The sequence below is a fragment of the Muscardinus avellanarius genome (assembly GCF_963383645.1).
Source record: "Muscardinus avellanarius genome assembly, chromosome: 3".
Classification (NCBI taxonomy): domain Eukaryota; kingdom Metazoa; phylum Chordata; class Mammalia; order Rodentia; family Gliridae; genus Muscardinus; species Muscardinus avellanarius.
The window spans coordinates 69418068-69436069 of record NC_137788.1 but is presented as its reverse complement, the minus strand read 5'-3'; the positions used below and the strand labels follow the sequence as shown (position 1 = coordinate 69436069).

The following is an 18002-nucleotide window of genomic DNA, read 5'->3' as shown; positions in this document are numbered from 1 at the left end:
TGATTTTATTGCTTGGTAAATAACTGGGAGCATTTGTGAGATTTAAAAAAAAACATTCTGTATTGCTTTTCTTAAACTAACACTTGATTGTTTGGATAAATCAAAAAAATACTAGAACTGAAATGTTAGTATGTTATTTTATATCATTTATCTTTATGTTAGCCTGCAAGGTTTGCATTCTTTTAGCAAGCAGGCACAGGAGTTAGTGCTCTAAATGTTTTCTGGGTTTTTTGTTTGTTTGTTGGTTGGTTGGATGTATAGGAGATGGAACCCAGAGTTATTTTACCTCCAAGTTACATCTCCAACTATATTTATTCTTTATTTTGAAACAGGGTCTCACTAAATTTGTGGAGGGCCTCACTAAGTAGCTGAGGCTAGCTGCGAATCTGCGATCCTCCTGCCTCAGTCTCCCAAGTAATGAGATTACCAGCGTGTACAACCATGCCTGGCATTTTTCTACCAAAGGTACGATTGAATGATCAGCTAACTTTTTACCTAAACTTGATTCTTATAATAAAATATTATATAGATATTTGTTTTATTAAGTCATATCTGTGTGATTATTTTTAAATAAAAATAAAATCATTTCAGCTTTCATACTAAAAATAATTTCCCAAATATATATATTTGCATTTTACTAGAACTCTGAACCAGAGAATCGTAGGCATCAAGTGCATGTCTACATTGTGAATTAAGCACATTCTTATTTTTAAAGATTAAAATGCTAGGAATATTTTATCTTCACAGTTTTATTTATTCAAGTACATTTACAGCCACTCTCTCATTTATTGCTGAAAATAATTCTGCAAAAATTTAAAGGTGTAATATTAATATCATAACTTTGTAGATGAAAGAAAAAAATCAGAGGCACAAAATAGAACTAAGTTACTTGCCCAAAATAAAAAATAACTGCTTGCAAATAAATCTAGGACTGGAGTTTATCTTCCCAACTTAAAGTCTTCATACTTTTTATTACACCAATAAGCAGAGTTTTATCTCTGCCTCCAAAATATCTACTGTGAGCCATTTAACCAGAACCAAGAAGTGCCCATTTTCAATCATCTGCACAGAAAAGTCATTATGCATAAGTAACTGCCATCACAGTTGTCATTAAATGGTTGTTTGAAAGAAACAACTTTGATTCTGTAACAGAAAACATTACAGAAACAGAAAATGCTACTTTACTTGATGAGCTCAACAATATCTCAACTAATAAATTGGCTGTCATCCTTGCCCGGTATGAAGATACGAGGAATGAGGACATGGAGATGCCCTTTTTGGCATTCCAATTTGCAATTACCCCATGACAGTGCACAGTGATTGATGGAATATTGTAGGAAGAAAGGACTTAAATGGAAGAATTTTATTAGGTTTCTAAACAACATTGCTAACAGTAGTGTTAGGGGAAAAATAAACATAAAAACATCTTAAGTAGATATGAAGAACGCAGCCTAATACAAACTGCCAACCATGTCCTTGCTGTTTTCACTTACTTTTGCATCATGTATGGCTATATAAACAACTTAATTCTAAAGTTATTGTGTGACCTTTTTTGCTTTGTACTTTGATAAAAATAGTGTCTGAAATAAAAATGAGATACCTCTAAGTCTTCAGTGCCTTGTCATAAAAGACTGTTATTAAACATAAAAACGCAGTAACTGCATACTCTGAGCTAGAAAAGCACTAGAGTGATAAAGATATGTACATTTGCAGTAATATCAGGATCACTCTTATCTTGAACGTTCATTTTTGCGTTGGACAAAGTTTTTGAATCTGTCTCCTTTGTGCTTAAGTATTCGTATCTCAACTCATATAATCAGTTCTACTGTTCCATGCTGGCCAGATCATTGGTCCAGAAAATAAGGCATCATGTCTTTTTCCAGGATCTGTGCTATTAGTTAAATCATCTTCACACAGCTCAGTGTCCCTAACCAGAAGTAGAAGGCTGCAAAGCCACTGGAGGAAAGCAGTTTCTAACTGACCCTTGAGGCAATTATTTTAAGGCTGGAAGCTGATATTTGATTATACTCAATATCATTTTCAATTTAAAGAGCTATAAATTACTCACACTTTTTTTGAATAGCAACAGTTTTTAAAAATAAATGAACTCTTCTGAGAATTGAAGAAATGTCCATATGTTGAGTATATGCCCCATCAAACAGTCCTTCTTTACATGCTTTAAAGGCTTCTTGGGGCCCCAATTTTATGTGTAAATTTATTTTCCTCTTATTTTATGAAGAAATCATGTAAACTTTTCAAATGACTGAATAGTTGAGACCAGCTACATATAAATAATGAAAGAAAGTTTTGTGGCATACTTGAGAATAAAGGTAGATTTGTCTTGCATATAAGCAAATGCGATATTTAATTTGGCTTATTATGAAAACTAGAAATTCAAGATGCAAGACTCATTTTCTTTCTTTTATATCTTTATTGGTGCACTGCAGCCTCACATCATAATGATATTCAAAGTGACAGGACATAAGATGCACACAGCTTTTTTGAGCTTGTATGACCTTCCCCACATCTCCTTATTCATTCCCTCCTCTTCCCCATACATGAGATTGGCATTGGTAATTTCATATATACACATGATGCTAATGTAATTGATCTCTTCATTAATTATCCTCCCTCCATAGACCCCCACCATTGCTCCACTAGGATTTCTTCTTTTAAAGTCCCTCTGGTATCCCAATTCCTTCCTAGGTGCCACATAAGCGAAAGATTAGCCAGTTCTATGACTGGCTAATCTCACTTAACATAACGTTCTCCAGGTCTATACATTTTCCTGCAAATGACATAATTCTGTTTTTCTTTGTAGCTGATTTAAACAATACCTGTGTTGGTGCCATATAAGGACATCAGAGCTTAGTGAGTGCATGCTGTTGTGCTTTAGGGTTGTTGTAAAGGCCAGTAAAAAATAAGTGGTCACCATCAAATGGTCTTAAGAGTGTGGAGCCTGGAGTAATCACAGTCAAGTTATTTAAGTTAATCTCTGCTTGTTCATGAACCATTAGGAGGTCATGACCCATTAGGAGGTCATGCAATCAATGTAGCTGTATCTTAAAATACAATGAAATAGTATGAATTGAAAATAGCAGAGTGTACATAGTACATGATATAAGGATAGTTTTAATAAAAATTTTTATTTTAGTTTACTTATAAATATATCCATATGTAGGTGTATAATATGCATTTATTTCTATAGGTTTGCTTTAGTCAATTCTGGCTGCTTTAACAAAACACTAAAACTGGATGTCTTGTAAATAATGGAAATTTATATTTTTCACAGTTTGGGAGACTAGGAAACCCAACATTAAAGCACTGGTATATTTATTGTCTTCTGAGAGTTAACTTTCTGGTAACTTCTCATAAAACCCTCACATGGCAGAAGGGAAAAACCAGCTCTTGGAACTCTTATGAAAGCACTAATCTCACCCTCCTACCTTGGGCCTTGCACCCTAATGCTATCACTTTAGAGTTAAGATTAAACACTTCTATTTGGTGGGGGTGGGTGGGAATGCATAAGCATTCTGTTTATTAAAAGGCTGAAAAACTTTTCTCTTGTGAAACATTACCCTAGGAAACACACAGTAAATTAAAAGAATTAAAACAATATCTCAAATTTCTTTACACTTCATTGCACACCTATTTGACCTTGCCATCTGAGTGGTCTGGGATGCAGTATAATTTTGTTAGATCAATTAGGGTATCAAAGCTATAATTATTGTTTCAAGAGGAAAGAATTATGTTTATGGATATGTTAATTTTAATCCTGAATATTAATTACAACATATAATCTGCAAAATCATAAACTACCATGGGTACAGATAGTTAAAAATCTAAAATTTTTTGGAAAAACTTAGTAACTGTAAAAACATCATGATACAAGTAGATTCTTTCTTAAAAATGACATTTTTATTTCAGTAAAATGGTTCATATGAGAATATGCATTCAAAGTATGCATTGTTCAAGAAAGATGCAAGAGATACTTTAACCAATCAATAAACAATGGGGAGTATGAATCATCTTTGTTTCTGAGAATGTTTCATCCATTAAACTGTAGATATTATCTAAAGTTAGCCAATATTCTCCAAAATGTACTTTCAATAGGTCTGCATTCTCAGATAATTCAAAGTATTTTTATTGAACATTTAGGTCTTGTTTATTCTTAATATTAGCTTACTTGCATGAATATCCTTATATACAAATTTTGCCAGATTTCTCTACTTTTTAATTAATTACCTAAAAGGATGTGGGGGTTATGGCCACTTTTAGGTGTCTTGGTATAATAGAGTCTTTACTTCTGTTAGCAGGATATCTGAGTGCTCTGATTATACTGACTCTAGTTCAGTGCTCTCTAAAATCATTGTATTCTCTTATATAGAGTTAGATGAAATTAAAATATTAAAGTAATATAAAATGAGTTATGACAAATAAAATGAAGGAAATATGAGCCGATTCACATTAATTCTGTAAGTTGCTTGCTATTTAAATAAATAATATGTGCATATATATATATATATATATATATATATATATATATATATATAAAAGGCCAGGAGACCAGGCTGTCCACCAGTCCATACTCTGTTCTTACATTGCCTAGAAAGAAAATATGTACACAGGTCAGGGTGGACGCATGGCTAGCACAAGATATTAAGGCTATTTGTATATTTTTTGGGTCTTTCTGCTTTATAACCCATTCTTAGCTAAAAACACTGGTAAAAGCAAATGGTAGAATTCAGTGGCACAGAGTATCACAGCCAGTTTGACTATCAATGGCAAAGTAACAAATCTTTAAACTTAATAAAATTTCATCACTGTTAAATATACCTTGCCCACTTTGGTTGATAAATGGTCTTACCTTTGCTATTTTGATCCCCTTGGTTATTAGAAGGGATGAATATTTACTTACAGAACAGTCATACATTTCTATTTTGTTTTGTAAATATATAGTTTGAAATTTTGTAAATATAGTTTTATAGCATCTTATAAACTCAGAGAAGTTTGGGGCCTCCCCCTAAATCACCTTGTGACTACTAAAGGTCATCCTTACCTGCCTCTTGCCAACCCCTCATGAAAGTGTCTCATAAAGAAAGAATCTTGTGCTCCCAAAAGTCAGTCTCTCCCTCTTGAGATGTCCCAAATTCTCCCTTAAATGTGAATCTCCCAATTTCTTAAATAAAACTCTATGTTTAATAAATAAACTCTAGGTTAATAAATAAGCTTAAATAAAAATCCATGGCCATGACTGGTGTGTAACATTGGCAATACAGAGGTGTTGCCTAGACTTTAAAGGTCATCCTTCATACCCTGATCAAAAAAATATAGTGCAAGCATTATCAATCCTCCTACCTTCCTTGGGCCAAGCACCCAGAGAAGAACTGTGAGAGCTCAGATGTAAATGGTGAAATGGGTACTTTGGTAGACATGAAAGAACTGAGCACATCACATAGAAACCTTCGGCTATGGAGCTGCACACATATGACAGCCATGGAAATGGAAATTTCAGCTGCTTCGGGTTGATGACATCATCTCAGGCCACAGGAAAGAAGGGTGATGTGCAGAGCCAGCAAGGAGGGGTTTCTGAGGCTGATCAGGAGTGAGTGGTGGACAAGACAACTTCAAGGGTCAGTACCAGAAGTCTCCCCCTTTGGTGAGCTACAGTGTCAGGGGCACCATAGATGTCTTTGTTTGAAATGAATCAGTCCCCAGTCCCTTTCTGTTCCAACTCAGTTTGCAAAAGACAATGACAGGTGGTTCTTCTCTATTGTAAGCTTTTTGTTTAGTTTGATTCCAGTGATGATATCTAAGACATTTGAGAAAAAATTTGAATATCACTTTTCAGTCATCAGAATTGAAAAAGTTAACAAATAATGGAAAGAATTAAGGAAATTGTGAAAATATAGAAAGATTCCTATATCCAGTAGATGTGTAAAATATAGGAGATGTCATTTGGTAAGTCATCTGGTAGTTCATATCTAAACTAAAAATTCACAATGTCTTTGATATAGTGATCTAATTTAATTTGTACCTCAAAAGTTCTTCACATTAAATAAAAAGGAAATAATATAAAAATTTTAATCACAGAATTATTTGTGGTAATGAGAAGTTGATATTCATCTAGTTTCTATCACTAAGAAAACAGAAAATTAAAATGGAGAAAATGCAAACTATGGGTTATTATGTAGCATTTGGAAGCAACCAGCAAAATAAATTTATAAAAATGCAAATAGGCCCTAGACACACTATAGCATGAATAAAAATTAAAAACAAAACAAGAATTATAGCACAACAGAATTTACATGACTTAATGCAGAAAAAAGCACTTGGGTTTTGTTTTAGTATAATCTGACATCTGTCTAATAATAAGAATTAAAGTTTCTCCCATATTTTGTGATAGTTGATATACTTGACTGATATTTCAAAACTATTTCATGTAAGCTAATTTATTTTTACTTAATAATAGGTACATTATTTTTCTCTTAAATCTGACCTTGTCAGCTTGCTTTTCATTCCATTAGCCCTATATTTTTTGAAAATTAACTTGTGAATCTGTAGTCCCTTTTTCATTCATATTAAAATTATATTTTTGAACTTTACTGAAGTTAGATAACAACTTTCATGCACCTGTTCCTTATTCACTGTTCTCTACCCTGACTAAAGGTAGGAACTCATAAAGCATATGAAGTACTTAGTATCATCCACTCTTTCAAGCATCCACTGGGTGTCTCAGAATAAATTACCTGTGGGTAGGAGAGATTATTGTATTACATGTCCATAATCACACAGTCATTATCCACTTAAATTTATATAGGCAGATTATATTATTTAACACTTCGTTTTTCTATCACACCTTTCCTTATATAAAGTATTTTTTTAATTTATTGTTATTTGGTTAGAATGTTATATTGAATATTTCTTCTATACACAGTGTGTGGATGATGTACTTTCTTAAACTGTGTATTTTTGTAAATGTCTTTTACTCTGATGACTGGAGGATTCTTTAGCTGCTTAGAGAATTGTAGGAACACAATCATTTTATCAGTGACTTTTATATGCTACTCCACTGTCTTTCCGTGATGTTATTGAGAATCTGATAACTTTTCTATTCATTTTCCTTTGTGAACTAACAACCTTTTTGCAACTGAAAGCTTGTAAGATCTTTCTATCAATGATTTTATTTTCCCCATTGAATATGTATTACTTCAATGATTAGAAACAAAAGTCAATAAAAAAGTTTGTTCTCTCAAAAGTAACTTCATTATCATCACTTCAATCCCAGAGAGACTATCAGACTATTACAGTTGATAGATACAAAGGAATGGAAATTTTCAGAATCATTGATTCATAGTTTGAAATAAATGTGTCAGGATTTTTCGTAGCCTCTCTGAATCCAATGAGCAAGAGAAGTGGTTTCTAGCATATAGAAAAATAAAAAAATTTCCCTTTCCATTTACCTCTTCTGCTTATATTCAGTTTTTCTTGTTTTTATATGTATATATTAATAGTTCTGACAAAAAGGAGACCAAAAATTATAGTAGCATAAAATGGGAACATTTATTAAGTGCTACTTTTCCCTTAGAAAATAATAGCAAAATTAGCAATGGAGACATTTCTGTGTATGTATTGTTTGTACCTGACCCCCAATCCCCCACAGCCAACCATAGATCCTTTTCAAAATCTGATCCATAGTCAAAGGCACATTTTTTCTTTCAAAAAATGTTGAAATAATAAATGTTGCTTCAAGCAATTTAAAAATCACATTAAGCCGGGTGTGGTGTAATCACAGCATTCGGGAGGCTGAAACTGGAGGATCGTGGTTTGCGGACAGCCTCAGCTACTTAGTGAGGCCCTCTGCAGCTCAGTGAGACCCGGTTTCAAAATAAGAATAAAAATAGGGGAGGGGGTGTAGCTCGGAGGTAAATGCCCATGGGTTCCATCCCCAGACCCGCAAAAAAAAAAAAAAAAAAAAAAAAAAATCACATATTCACTAAAGAAATTTAAAATAATAAATACCCAACATAAAAAGTTATTATTGTATAATTCTACTTTATTTGCCTTGTTAATTGTAATATTTTTCACTTGATGAATCTAGCTTTTCCTCTAATAAGACTTAGTAAATCTAGGGTTAAAGAAATAGGAGTTTACAGTATGGATATGACATTCAACCATGGAAAATGCAAACTATTATCTTCAGTACTGAGTTTCTGTTTTCATCTGCTTTGCTAATTAATAATTCTGTACGTGTGAGTATATTTGTGTGGAAGGGCAGGTTCTGTGCGTATCATACTTGTGTTCTGTCCTGCACTTAAAGATTCAGGTGCGAAAGAAATGCCCAGAGGGAAAGAAAAATAGACTCCTATATCTTTCCTTTGTGCCATTTCTTGTCTTTTATAGAGGATGGTAATGACATCCATTGCAGTGTAGAAACAATAACTCTATTACTTTTCTTGACTGATTGAACCCATTCTCCTTTCATAGTGGTTCTCCTTTTTTTTGTTCCTTATGTTGACCCTTCCTTCCCCCTTCTCTCTTTACCTGTATGTTTACCTTGATATTCACCAGAAAAATACAACCCACAAGAAGTACAAAATTGAGAAGGCTAATAGTGATGATTTTTCTAAATTCATTAGAGTACTGGGTATGAGAAGAGAATTTCCAGTGCTATTGAAAACAAATGAGCCCAGCAGGCTGTACTGGGGAGAACAAGAAAAAAGAAAGCTTTCTGCGTTGCTCCACCTTTGACACAGAGGGCCTGTTTCACAAGGAATCACATAATGGTTATAGTCATTTTAGTGTTCAAATTTACAGAGCAATACTGGCAATCATGTCCAGAGGGAAAATGTGTACAAGAGTGATGCCGCTGTTAAAGTCCTATGGCTTTCAAGTTGTTATAATCAATTTGAGCCTGGCCAATAATATCTCAAGTGCTAGCAAAAGAGAAAGGAATATTTTCTCTTTTTTAATTATTTTCCTATCTTCAATCAATAGACTGAAAAATAGAATACAAATAAAATCTTATTCAGATTTAGGAATACCCATGACTTATAAAACTATTAAAATTCTGTCTTATTATACGCAGAAAATATTGTGATCGTATGCTTTGTTGCAAAAAAAAAAACATGCCACTACTAGGACACTCAATATCACTCTTGAATTTGAAAAATTAGACGCCTACTATTTGCATCTGATTTAGAAGCACACTTCATGGTAATATATACAATGCAATAATAATAATGTCTTTGGAACCAGGCTAAGTACAAAAATTGTGCTCACCAGATTCTGTCTCTATTCTAAAATGATGTAGCTTCTTCACAAGTAAAATTGAAAGAGCACCAGTAATTGTGTTGAATAAGTTAAATATACTATTTAGTAAAATACCTGAAAAATATGTTCCTATTTTTATATTAGATAATTGGTATAAATCTTGCAGATTCAGTTGTCTGTATAAATCCAAGATAAGAAAACGAGTAAACAAACACTAGCCATATGGACAAGTTGCCCAAAATATATTGGGGGAGAATATTTTAGACATATGCATCTGTTTACTTTAAAACTAAACGTGTGGTTTTCTGGCAAGCTGTGCTGAACCATGAGGATCACCAGTGATTTTTCTGGCTGATGTTGAAAACATCAAATAGGTGAAGGTGCGTCTTTGGTCATTTTTCTCTACCTGCACATCTTAGAGTCAGTCCTCTAGACTTTAAAACTGGGTGGGTGAGAAAAGGCAAACTCAAGGATTAACATATTAAGAACAATCAAAGAATTTTAAGAAAGAACAGAAAGGCACAAACAAGATGCAACAATATCCTCAGCTATCTTCTCTGAAACTGAACCTGAAATGAACAAAGGAGAACAAGTGGATACATCTAGAGATAAGTGTAAAGGAAAATAGGAAGCTTGCTCCTTGGGCTGCAGCCTAAAAAGTACCTGTTAGTAGCTGAATACCTCTGTAGAGGAAGGTAAGACTTCCTCTTTCTTCTTGACTCTGCTTTGGTTATTTTTTCAAGTTTTGAGGTGTTGTATCAAGTCTACCCAGATCTTAGCTAATTTTTCTTATTTTAAACCTTTTTAAAATCAAATCTATTCTGTTTCCCCTACTATGCCAAAGTCATTGATAACTGATACTCATCCTTGACACATTAAGCACAGTTCCAAATTCTATGCATGCATTTTTGTAGTTTTGGCAATGGCTACCTGCCTGGGGTTTGCCTTAAACACTACCTAGTGTTTAGCAGTATAATTCTTCTTTAAATTATGCTGTTCTTGCAGGCCTGAAATTTGGGTAAACTCTTCCATCCACCTGGATGTGTTACCTGGGCCCCTTTTCTTTGTCTAAACGTTTTCTTCTACTGAAATGCCTGGTTTAAGTACCACTTTTCTCTTCTAACCTTTTCCTGCAAATAATATACACCCATTTATGCTGAAAATCATCTAACAAAACCATTCCCTTTTCTGAGTTACCACTGTACCACTGCCTCTTTCGTTTGCTGCATGCATTATAGTCAGATAGGGTGGGACTTTGTGCCTGTGATTTTGTAGCCTCAGCTTCCATTAAGTTAGGGCCGGCCTGCCTGCCTGCTTCCTGTCAAGCTCCGCTCGGCACCTTCAATGTGAGCCAGGAAGAAGTAGACAGAGAAACTGATAAATACCTCCCCCTACAGCAGTCTTGATAACATTTTAAAATTTATCTACAGTTTAACTCTACTGTAATAAATTTTTTAAGAAACATCTTAATCTGAATGTGCAATTTATAATCCCTCAAGAAAGATTAAATGAAGTGTTACAGCAAGAGAGCAGCGTGACTGGTAGATGGGCTTGAGCAGCAGAAATAAGAGCGAAAAAGTAGCCGACTTTTATTTTTCTACATTATATCCATCTAAAGAAAATGTCTCCTTGAAGATTAATTGTGATGAAGTTGGACACTGGAAAGTTTAAGGCCATTTAAATAATTCATATTTATATATTGCTTTGCAAAGATAATTTTTTGCCCATCTCCGCTATCTTGAGGAAAGAGAGGAGGGAGGTTCCTTTTAGATAAGTGATATTTTACTGAACAAGATTTGAATAGCTACCATTAGGGAATATATCCATATTATATATCCAGTCCAGATGATTGGGAGATAAGAAAATGTTTTTAATTCCAAATTCTTGATAGGGAAGCTAACAGGTCAAATGTCTAAAACTATGCATAGGAAGAGACACGGAAACCAATACTGACATTTTTTCTTTTATTAATATGTACTCAAAACTAGTAAAAGTGTTAGAGTTTAAATAACATATTGGTATGGTAATCAGTCAGGTGAAATAAAATGGTTCATTTTCCTGGACTCCGACCAATGCCTCAGATCTACTGAGTCCTTTTTCTCTGTATTTTTGCATATCATTTTGAAGCTATAGCTCACAAGGGATGCACTCCTCATCGTTTTCTATATTACCAATAACTGATCTGAGAGCACAATTTCTTTTAAAGTTTAATATAAACTCCTCCCAGTATGCTGTGAAGAAAGTCAAATTTAGAAATATAAATGAAAACTTTTATTTTAATAAAAACTCAATTATATGTCTCTGTGTTAACTTACCATTAAAATGTGAACTCTGACAGGAGGGCGCAGATCCTGACTTTTTGATTAATTTTTACTTATTTCCCAGTATAGGCATTCACATTTGGGAACTGGGAAATTCTATAAATGTTTGAGTAACTAAATGATTGAATCAAGCCCAATGTGGGCGAAATATTTTTCTTTAACCTGATTTTGTGTTCAATTTGTGAGTCACATTCAGTTAATTTTAACGAACTAATTTAATTTCTATTATGTGTATATATAAATATATTTCTGCTTTCTGAATGCATATATATATATGTAGCTCTATAGTTATATAAATATATAGAATAAATACATACATATTAAAATATTAACTTTTGGCACTTATCTAAGAACATTTACAGTTTATCTAACTTTACTGTCATATTTTTAGCAACAATTATTTTTCCAACCTTCATATACTGTGGTTGAGGAGAGACTAATACCTGGCAAATCAAAATCTGAACATAATGTTTTAAGTTTGCTTTTTAAATTTAAAAAAGTACAGATAGATCCTTTAGATGAGAGGTATACTTCCCAGGAACACATTCTGTACCACATTCAAGTTCTGATTCTTGGTAGAGTCAAACTCTAAGTGCCCTGCCTGGCCCAGCCTGCAGGAGCCTTTGAGAACTCACTCTGTTCTTACAAGTTTCAAAGTTATTGGCCTCTGAGAGGACGTCGACAGACTCTATTTTTACTGCTATGCTCTTCTATTCGCCCAATAATAAATTAAGCCACATCCTAGGGACTAGAATTTTCAAAGAAACTAGGAATATCCGCTTAGCACACTACAAAAGTAGCTATCATAAGGAGAAAGTGTATGTCACAATACACAAAAATAAAATTTAAATGTGAGGCTAAAGTTACCCCTGCTCTTTTTCCTCATTAAAAAGGATAATACTCGCCTCCTAGAGCTAATATAAGATTTAAGTGAATTAATTTTTATAAAAGGCTTGGAAATAATCTACAACTCCTATTTGTACACTGCGTGTGCAATAGCCTGTATATGAAATCAATGTTATACAACTCACCCTTTAAAATAGCTAAACTTGCTTTGATTAAAATGAAAAATATGCGTTCAATGTTTTTTTTCCAAACTTGATCTATTTTTTAAATTATTCCCACATAATTTCTCTTCGTGCTCCTCAATTAGGCTTCTAGTACATTCAATCATCCATTCATTCAATTATTACCTACACATTCATTACATTCTAGTACATTCATTCAATTATTACCATGCCTTTTTCCACCTTTTTCCTATAATTCCCTCCCTCTTCTCTTTTGACTGATATTTGCCTGCCCTGTATCGCTGTGTTTATGTCCATCCGTGTCTTAGTGCCTCCACAGCAAATTGAAATTCATCATGTAGCTTAAAACAATATACTATATTCTCTCATAATTCTCAAGCTAAAAGTCTAAAATTAAGGAGATGACAAGGCGTTTCCTCCACAGGATCCAAGAATGGTTCCTTGCCTCTAACTTTGTAGTAACTGTGAGCAATTTTGGAATTCTCCTTTGTCTCTATCCAGATTTCCCACATCATCCAGAAACATGAGTTTTTAGATGAGGACCCACTCTAGTCCAGTATGACCTCATTTTAGTCTTTTCAGTATTTTTGAAACAGAGCCTTACTGGATTGTGAAGGGCTTCACTAAGTAGCTGAGGTTGTCAATCCTCCGGTCTCCACCACCTGAATGTTGGGATTACAAGCATGCGCCACCATGCCAGGCAGTGACCTCATTTAAAATTAACTACTTTTGTAAAGATACTATTTCCAAATAAGATCACATTAACAAAATCTGTGATGCTATAATTTGAAAATATCTTTTTCTTCTTTTTTTGTGTGGTGCTGGAAATTGAACACAGGGGCATTTTACCTTCAAGCTATTCTCCCCAGTCTTATTTTTATTTTTTATTTTGAATGAGGCAGAAGGCCTGCCTCACTTAGTAGCCGAGGCTGGTCACAAACCTGTGATCCTCTTGTCTCAGCCTCCCAAGTACTGGGATTACAAATATGCACCACTATGCATAGCTTGAATATAACCTTTTGAGAGACAATTCAACCCACAACAGGGTTTTGGATGATCTTAAAATATGCATTCTCTGCTGCGCAAGGTGATACTTTCCTGTAATCCAAATACTTGGGAAGCTGAGGCAGGAGGAGAAGAGGTTCAAGGCCAGCCTTAAGAACTTAGACCCTCAGCAACCTAGATAGGCCCCATTTCAAAGTAAAAAATGAAAAGTACTAGGGTTGTAGCTCAGAGGCAGAGTTAATCTGTGTTCTATCCTCAGTATCAAAGAAAAATTTTAATAATTGGGATGGCATTAAACTAAAAAGTTTCTGCTCACCAAAGGAAACTATCAAGAATTTAAAGAGAAAGTCTACAGAATGGGAAAAGACCTTAGCTAGGTATTCCTTTAAATTACTTAAAAGACCTAACACTAAAAAAAAAAAGGAAACCTAATAACTCAATCAAGAAATAGGCAATTGAACTAGATACTTCATAATGGAAGAAATACAAATGGTCAGTACATCTATCAAAAATGTTCTGCTGGGCGTGGTGGCCCACGCTTGTAATCCTTGTGCTTGAGAGGCAGAGACAGGAGGATTGCGCAGGTTCGAAGCCAGTTGTGCTGGCTTAAGAGACCCTGTTTCCAAATAAAAAGAAGTATAAAATAGGTCTGGGAGTGTAGCTCGGAGGTAGAAGGGCTTCCAGGAACCCCAGTACCACACACACACACAAAAATTCAACATCATTAGCAATGAGGGAGATGCAAATTTAAGCTAAACTAAGATTAGATGGATCATCGAGATTTTTTTTTTACTAGACAACCATTAATGGTGGCAAAGATGTGAAAAAATAGAAACACTTCTAAATTGTTGGTGTGATAGCAATTAGTACAGCCACTATGGAAATAAGTGTAGAGTTTTCAGAAACTGGGAATGTATCAGAAAACTGAGAATGGATATATCATATGATGCAGTTATACCACTCCTGGGCATCTTTCCAAAAGGATTAAAATCAGCATATTATAGTAATATATGCATATCCATGTTTATAGCATCACAACTTATAATAGCCAAATTATGGAACCAACCCAGTGTCCACCAACAGATGAATGGGTTAAAAAATTACAGGATATATACACGATGGAATTCTATTCAGCAATAAAGAAGAACAAAATTGTGTAATTTGCACAAATATGGATGGACCTGGAGAACATTGTGTTAAGTGAGATTAGTCAGTCATAGAAGGTGAAGGATCATGTTTTCTCTAATATGCAGACTCTAGGAAGTGACTGAGATAAAAGAGGGACTTCAGATAATGGAGGAGAAACCCTAGTGGAGGGAGGGAGGTGGTCTTGGGGAGGGTGAGGTGGGAAGATGCAGAATCAGTGAAGGGGACACTTCCTTTGACATTATGTACATATGTGAGAAGACCTGTGTCAATCTCAATACTCTGTATGGGGGAGGGGGAAAGAGGAAGGAGCCAGGGGCAAAGCCCACCACGTGCTGTGTGATGCATGCCACTATTAGTGGGAACTACATTGTGATGTGAGGCTATGTAAAAAATAAAGAACATCAAACAAAATAACAAAAAAATCCTTCTTTTTCTCCAGCTTATTGTTATTACCTTTCAGAACTTGTTTTCTAATCCACTTATTTAACAGGTAATATAAAATATGCTTTCTAACTTTGTAAAAAGGATTTCTGAACATATCTTTTCTGGTAAACTATAAGAAAATAAAGGTAGAGCCCATGATATGATGTTCTAGTATGTGTTGGAGGAGGAAAACAACATAATGTATATACTGGTGAATATAAATGTATTAATGAATAAATGAAGTGATCGCCAACTCAGTAATGCAACATTTTGCTAGAGAAAAACTGACGAATATAAGGTACATGATAAGAGCATGTGAACTCATAATGTCCAATTTTTTATTTTAATCAATGGTATCTTTTTGAATGACTATAAAAACATAAATTTATATTGAGCATTTTATTAACATAATTAAATAGCATATAAAGCTGAGCATGGTGGTGTACGCTTGTAATCCCCACGTTTGGTAGGCAGAGACAGGAGGATCGTGCAGGTTTGAAGCCATTCGTGCTGGCTTAAGAGACCCTGTTTCCAAATAAAAAGAAGTATAAAATAGGTCTGGGAGTGTAGCCTGGAGGTAGAAGGACTCCCAGGAACCCCAGTACCACACAAAAAAATTTTTAAATAGCATATAAAGTTTGAAAAAATGTTATAATATAGATTCAATAGCTATGTTTAATGCTTTTGATTGAAGAGATACCACTTTGCTTCACAATTCCAAGCAAAATTTCACATTGTACATGCAAGGTGAGTTGCTTAGTATTTTTTAAATAAACATTGCATTACCTTAAACTAGTTAATAGTCAAAATGCTCAAATACTGATGTTAAAAAGTAGAAATTCAGAAGTATGTAAAAATAATACTTTTAATCAATATCTTCACAGATGATAATGAGTGTGGAAATTTAACCCAGCCCTGTGGTGAGAATGCTAACTGCACTAACACAGAGGGCAGCTACTATTGCATGTGTGCCCCTGGCTTTAGATCCAGCAGTTACCAAGACAGGTTTATCACTAATGATGGAACCATCTGCATAGGTAAGTTCAATCATCTAACTTAAAATTTGTGCTTGTCTCTCATTGCTTATTTGCACCAGAGATGAACTAATATTTGAAACAAACTCTGCTGGGCCCTTATTGAAACTTAGATGTTAAATACTTTTGGAAACTTCATCACTTCCTTCATTTCTCTAATTTTACACTGTCATTAACTATGGAATATTCAAGTAAAAAATATTATGAACTATTTTCGTTTTTTTAAATTTGTGATTGGTGCATTGTAGTCATACATCTTAATGGGATAAAAGATTTGTGGAGACATACATGCACACATCATCCAATTATCCCATAGCTGATATCCACTCTATTCCCTCCTTATCTCTCATTCCCATGCTTGGCTTAGCGATTGACCTTGATATGTTTGTTTAAATGCATCCTGTGCTTTAGAGAGTTTCCCTCTTCCCCCCTCCAGTCCCCTCTGTTAGGTCGCCTTATTTACTCATTTCTCCCTAGCTTTCACATATTAGCGAAAGAACTATTTTCAAAAGCACATTCTCTGAAGACATAAAACTTAAGATGAAGGAGATAATATAGATGAGCAAATAAGATGACCTGGGGGGATGGGAGAGGGGAAGAGGGAAATTCCTAATGTATATGATGTACATTCACAAACATATCAAAGTCAATCACTAAGCCAAAAATGAGAAGGAGGGAGGGGGAGTGAATGGGGTGGGAATTGGGGAAGGGCTAAACAAGTGATGTGTGCATGTATGCCTATTCCATCTTGTACTGCATTAAGATGTATGACTACAATGTACCAATAAAAAATTTAAAAAATAATAAGATACCACTATATAACAATAGAATGACCAAAATAGGGAATATTTTTGACTTCACCACATGCTGCCAAGAATGTGCAACAGCAGAAACTAATTATTAGAGAAAGTAAAGAATGAAATGGCCACTTTGGAAGACAGTTTGGACAACTTTTGTCTCCTCCCTTTTTTTTTTTTTTTTTCTTTGTGGTACTGGAAATTGAACCCAGGGGCATTCTACCTCCAAGCTACATTCCCAGCCCTTTTTACTTTTTATTTTGAAACAGGGTCTCACTAGGTTCTGAGAGTCTTCCTACATTGTCAAGGCTGTCCTAGAATATGTGATCCTCCTGTTTGGGCCTCCCAAACACTGAGATTACAGGCATCTGCCACTGCATAGTTTGGACATTTCTTATAATACTAAACATTCTTTTGTCGTACAATCCAGCAATTGAATTCCTTAGTAGTTACCCAAAGAAGTTGAAAAGTTATGTTCACATAGAAAGCTGCAAACGGATGTTTTAAATTGCCCAATCTGGCCGGCATGGTGGCACACGCTTGTAACCCCCGCGCTTGGGAGGCAGAGACAGGAGGATCACGCAGGTTCCAAGCCAGCTGCGCACGCTGGCTTAGGAGACCCTGTTTCCAAATAAAAATGTAAAAAATAGGTCTGGGAGTGTAGCTCGGAGGTAGAAGGGCTTCCAGGAACCCCAGTACCACCAAAAAATAAATAAAATAAAAATAAATAAAAAAATAAATTGCCCAATCTGGGAAGCAACCAAGATACCCTTCAGTACTTGAGTTGATAACTAAACAGTGCTACAGCTACATGATGGAATATTATTCATCACAAAAAGAAGTGAGCCATCAAGCCATGACAAGACGTGACGGGAACTTAAATGTATATTACTAAGTAAAATAAACCAGTCTGAAAAGGCTACATACCATATGACTCCAACTGAATGGTGTCTGAAAAAGGCAAAACTGTGG

General features: G+C 34.6%; 1 protein-coding gene across 1 annotated transcript in view; it reads left to right on the top strand.

Annotated features, from left to right (window-relative positions):
* Positions 1–18002, top strand: part of ADGRL4 (adhesion G protein-coupled receptor L4) — a gene marked incomplete at both ends in the record, with an annotated part of 121487 nt that overhangs the window by 48698 nt on the left and 54787 nt on the right. The window contains one exon of the mRNA XM_080692800.1: positions 16084–16236. Coding sequence (XP_080548926.1) covers positions 16084–16236 — 153 coding nt within the window. The remainder of the gene's footprint in view (positions 1–16083; positions 16237–18002) is intronic.